Source organism: Paralichthys olivaceus, chromosome 2, assembly GCF_024713975.1.
Source record: "Paralichthys olivaceus isolate ysfri-2021 chromosome 2, ASM2471397v2, whole genome shotgun sequence".
In the NCBI taxonomy this organism is placed as follows: Eukaryota; Metazoa; Chordata; class Actinopteri; order Pleuronectiformes; family Paralichthyidae; genus Paralichthys; species Paralichthys olivaceus.
In genome coordinates, this window is record NC_091094.1 from 21,457,341 (window position 1) to 21,463,126 (window position 5,786).

General features: G+C 38.3%; 1 protein-coding gene and 1 non-coding gene across 3 annotated transcripts in view; one reads left to right on the forward strand and one right to left on the reverse strand.

The window, feature by feature from the left end:
• The window catches only part of fgd5a (FYVE, RhoGEF and PH domain containing 5a), a 33,291-nt gene extending 30,864 nt beyond the window's left edge, over positions 1 to 2,427 (forward strand). For both annotated transcript variants that reach the window (XM_020087141.2, XM_020087142.2), the window contains exons 20-21: positions 35 to 189; positions 951 to 2,427. In XM_020087141.2, the coding sequence (XP_019942700.2) occupies positions 35 to 189; positions 951 to 987 (192 nt within the window). In that variant the 3' untranslated portion in view covers positions 988 to 2,427. The remainder of the gene's footprint in view (positions 1 to 34; positions 190 to 950) is intronic.
• trnae-cuc (transfer RNA glutamic acid (anticodon CUC)) lies at positions 249 to 320 on the reverse strand. The gene has a single exon. It is a non-coding gene; the product is annotated as a tRNA-Glu (tRNA).
• Positions 2,428 to 5,786: the final 3,359 nt, after the last annotated feature.

Below are 5,786 nucleotides of genomic sequence, written 5' to 3' on the forward strand. Positions count from 1 at the left end.
TATGTGTTTGTCGTCTTCACTATGGTTTTCTCAGGATAAAGTGGCTGCGGAGAGTCTCCCTCTGCAGGGTTTCACCGTGAAGCTGACAGAGAGACCAGAGGGGGAGGAGAGCAGCAACGTGTTCCATCTGTACCACAAGAAAACCCTCTACTACAGTTTCAGGGCTGAAGATCAACAGACTGCCCGCAGGTCAGGAGTGTGTTAAAGTAGTTGATTAATTACTGTATGGATCATATGAAAAGTGTGTGTTCCCTGACCGGGAATCGAACCCGGGCCGCGGCGGTGAGAGCGCCGAATCCTAACCACTAGACCACCAGGGAACTGTATGTGATAGACAGGAGGCATCTGAATCGTTGGATAATGTTCACCACTATGCAGATATAGGAGTTGGTGAAGTGCTTGAGTCCACAAAACACTTTTGGAGTTTCAGGGGTAAACAGTGTTGCAGCAGAATCCCTTACAATTGAAGTAACTGATATAATCAATTGATATATCTTTCATATTTTTAAACTCATTGATATCAGTATGATTCAACAGTGGGGCTGTACAAAGTACCTACAACACTTGGTAAGTGAAGTTACAAAGTTCATTTGATGAGGAAGAAATGCCCAAAAAATTGTTGGATGGTGAATATCTCTTGTAAGTTAAAGTAAAAGTAAGTAAAAGGACAGTAAACCATAAAACATCAAGTTCTAAAACAAAGATATATATTAAGAAAACAAATCAGTGTCTAGATGCTCATTAAATGCGATTTGTTGTTAAAATACTATTTTGAAATTGATTGTCATCTTACTAAAGTGTGTAACTGTGTAAAACATTTCTGAACAGAGAGAGTGGCTTGTCTTTATGATAATCAGTTCAAATAAGGCACTTTCCATAAGGTTTAAGGAAAGCAGCATAACAGTTGCTATGCCCCTTTAGGTCTAATGTCCCACTTCCTTTTGTTCCAGGTGGGTGAATGCCATGGAGGAAGCTACTGTTTTATAGCACCTGCTCAGTGAGACTGCTGTGTGTGGCTGCTAGAACTCCTCTGTGGAGCACAACATAGCTACCTGCTGCATCTGGTGAGGAGTCATCATGTCTGGCCTGTTGTGGAATATAACACGACACAATGATCACCAGGGGCGTCTTACACGAGGCTGCCGGTCAGAACATTATAAGGAGAACATTTTATTCCCTCAGCTTCAACATTGTACAAGCGCCATCCTGTTAAAATCTCTTTGCTGTATTTTGGCGTCTTTGACCGGCGTCTCCACTGAATTCTGAGCTACTCTTTTGGTTCTGAAGGAGATCGTCACATCACAACTCTGTTGTAATCCAAGGGATATTTTCAAGGTTACTTTCCTGCAAAATGATCAAAAACAACCAATGCTCCTCAGTAGTTTTCACAGCTCATTAAAGGTAAAATATCTTAGAGAGATGTCTGGTATTCTGAATATATATTTGGCATTCTGAATATATATTCCGATGTATACACTACTGATGCAGATACTGAAATGAATTTTATGATTATATGTGTATTTGTGTTACACTGTGTTCTGAGTAAGAGGTCATTTTAATCATCGTAGTGTGCGTACATAATATTTCTCGTGGTGTTTTTACACAGTAAAAATACACTCTTGTATTGAATCTACAGAGCGATGGATTGACCCTCAGCATGACAGCCAGTCAACAGTCCCTCTACACTCATGAGAACTTGCTTTGTATTTGAATCTGTAGGTTTTTTAAATCCTTTCACAGTTTGACATGCACAGTTCTCAAGTGCCAGTTATTTCCATCCTGTTGAATGCAGTGCAGTTTGCAACTGATGATGAATGTGCCTGAAATGAAATTGTACTCCTCATTTGTTTTCATGTTATCACAGTACTGTACTACTGTCATGTCCTCACAAAAGACCTTGATAACATTTGCTTTTTCTAAAATCTAGTCTTGTATACTGTAACCTTCTAGTATTATGAACAGTTCTGTTACTCTCCAGTAACATAAGAATATACTATTGTGCCATTTTTTATGAATGCCTTTTTTCATGCTGTATACATTGCTGGATGTAATTACAATTTAACCACTTGGACATTATGAACACTGCTAAGAAAAAAACCTTTGTTAAACTACCTATAATCTGCAATCGTTTGTCATCTGAGCCGAAGGAAACACACTTCCTCTCCACTGTTCAAACATGAACACCCATCACTTCTCTTAAATAACCAACCTGAAGGCGTTATCTGCTCTGTAACACAAGGGATCCTTCACACTGTCAAACCACATCATTTCTCAAGCACACAATCATCAAGTACTGTGCAGCTTTTCTACCTTTTTCTTATTGGCCATACTGATAGTGTTATTATGGATTGTACCTCTTGCATATAGTGCATTGTAAATGTTTATGTATATAGATACGTATAAAAATAAACTCCTTTAAAACCTTTATGTGATATGATTTCGTAGTAGGGTGCGTTGTTAATATCATGTGAAATATTAATTTGTCATGTCCAATACTACCTTTTGTCTATTTTTTCACTTGGATTTTATTTTTCATTTTTGTATCTTACTTGTATTGTTATATATTTAGCCATTGTTCCTCTCTTCCCCCTCATTTAACTTGATATTTTTACCACTTATTTTGTATACCCTCATGTTATTATTTATCATCTTGTCGTAAAAACTATAATTGGTCAAAGTAAAATGAACACCCTTGAAATCATACATTTACAATATACAGTATATATAGTATTAATATAAAGTATAAATACTACTTTTGAAAAAAAAACGCTCCTGGTTAAGTCCTCATGTGCATTGAATTGGATGACTCATTGAATCCACATTATTATGTCTCTCCCTAAATGTGCTGACTGAGATATCTAATCATAACATATGATGTTAGTAGCAACAACCATGAGCTTCACAAATTCAGAACATATTGAAGGGTTGTTGCTGTGCATGGTATTACTTCGAACAGGTATTCTGTTGATGGCAAACAGAATGTGTCTCCATTGTTTGCGATAGTGGCAACATTTGGGTTAAGTGTCTCTTTTATCCAGCAGGGGGCAGCAGTAGATAATGCCACCAGAGATCTCACTGTGAGCTCAGCCACACATGCTGAGGTCTGAAAACATGACAGTTCCTCTTTGCATGTCTGTTTGTTCACCAGCACTTCATTAGGCGCTTGGGTTTAAAGGGTTCAAACAAAGTGTCATACAACAAACACTTAGCGTATTTGCTCATGGCATTTGTTGCACATTGAGGTCAGGGCTTTTTCAATCCTAAACCTGAAATAGCAGCTGTGAACTGAAAATATGTATTGTTTCACACAGAAAAGAGAAGGAAAGTGTGCAGTGTCTGTGTGATCATCCACCCGCAGTCGACCTTTACCCTGCAGGTAAAGAAGAAGCTCTGCAGACACTTAACACATGCATTCAATACATATCTTAGAATTAACTTAAGTAAAGGTAAAGGGGACATTTCAAAGCTTTGTGTCAGACTGAGCAGATTGTTCCACCAATACTTTGTGTGACAGATATATGTGGAAAAAAGCTTTTTCACACTTTAAATTCACATCCATTCATAAAAAAAACGAATGGCATGCATATGTATAAAGATTGAAAACTACAACAATGGCACCTGAGATATAATAAACTGATCAAGTAAAAACTCTGAAGGTCAAATCAATATTATAATCGTGGAAAGGCAAAATAATGAGTGCGTCAATATACCTCTCCATTAAGTTGATTAGTCCAACCTGAGTTCCACAGAACCAAAACCACAGTCTGACAGCAGTGGACCACAACCAGGAAAATAGTGGCAGGTATAAATATTTAAAGACAAAGAAACAGCACAAAAGATTTTGGCCTATTTCTCCACCAACACATGCAATATTAATGACAACAAGTCAACCAGAGCAGGGCCAGTGTGAGAGCTTATTGAAGAACAGAAAATGGATGTGGCTTCAATTCATCAGCCAACACAAACCCTCTGATAATTCAAAACTGACATTAATATCATTAATAAAGGTAAAGTAAATAAAATCTATACATATAATAATGAAGGAAAGTAGCACATGGTGTTTGAGGAGAATCTTGTTAATGGATACAGAGATCAAGACCAAAAGATAATTTCTAATTAGATGAGTAAAGATGAAGTGATTGTACGTCAGTCTGAAAATAGGAAGATTGGGGTTGCTCCAGATACGTGATCCCATGGGTGCCAGTGACCCAATACTTCGTTCAAGTAACAGAAGGAGAGCGACGTGAGGAAAAGCATTGAAAACATTGAAAGTTGTTCAATTCCTTCGAGCACCTGAAAGTTAAAGACACCTTGTTCCACTTCTTGTCTCGATGGGAGCATGAACTTGGTCACATGAGACAAATTGTGATTTGTGAATATGAGCTATGCAAATTAAATTTGATTGATTGGTTTGATTGATTGATGGTCCCTTACACACACACACACACACACATGCATGCAGAGTCACTGAGCATTCCCCGTCAGTAACCTGGGAACCGGAAATGCACAGAGTGATTGAGTAACTGTCTGCATGCTTCAGTCAACAGCCTCAGTTTCTGTAGTCTCTGCAAATAAAAGAAAGGACCTCTGAAATGCTATTTTTTCTACTTACTGGGAAAGTTTCAAATCTACCATCAAGAGGCCAATAATAAGTCTGGAATTAAATAGATTCTGTATTTGATTCCAAAAACAACAATTCTTTGCAGGAAAAAGATTCAGAATCAAAAAAAGGGAAACTACCAATCATGATAAAATGACAATGTGAAACAATAAGTGTTGAATGTCAGGACAGTCCTGAGTAGCTTGTTCTGACGCCAGTATTGCTTTTATTACTGCTTTGTAATTATTTCCATGCCGTAATCTTGAAATCACCCTGTGTAACACTGTAGACACACCTGAGCAAGCCCTGAGATCAGAGACTTTTTGAAGAGGAAGTCTTCCATCGGATCTTTGCTCTTAAGTATATATTAGATTACAATGAAGAGAGGATAAGTATGAATGACTGAATAAAATTAGATTGGAAATCAGATGTTTTAATATCAACAGAAACTGTACCAAATTACAAAACATTAATAAGTCTATACGTACAAACTCTGTGTTACATGTCACCATGTATGGGCTCAGACGAGTTCATTTCTCTTTTAAAAACTCGTCTGGTTTAACACCATTTGAAAGAAGCGACACTTCTTCAAACATGCAGCTCACAGACAAGACACTGTATTAAAAAAAGCTGAAGAAAGTCACAGGGAGGAGAAATGAGGACAGAAAGAGTGAGGCACATTTAGTCTGTGGCATGTCTCTTGATGAAACGACAATTTCTTTCCTTTTTTAGGGATTGTTTTTTCATCCCTCCCTCCCTTCCTCTGTTCATCTGCTCCTCTCATTACTCGTTCTCATGTTTGCCCTGGCACTGCTAGACGATGGCAGAAACGGACATCACAACAGGAACTGTCTGGTGTGTCCAGATACAAGACTCATTCACACAGCAAACATGAAGCAAGCAAATTCACATGCGTGCTGTGTCCTGTCATGCAATCAGTGCTGTTACAGTAAAATTACATAACCGGCAGATTCTCAACAACAGTCAGCCTTATGCCTATTGAAGTGCACAAACGGGTAAAACCTCAAGCTGGAATTCTCCCAGGCAACAATGCTGTTTCTAATTTTAACCGTGCTCTTCTGCAGCCCCAGGTGTGAGTAAGAAATTAACTTTATGACCGTCACAGAACTGGTGGCTGACGGAAAGCAGGCACCCTTCTGACCTACATTTCTTTCATCAGAGGGTG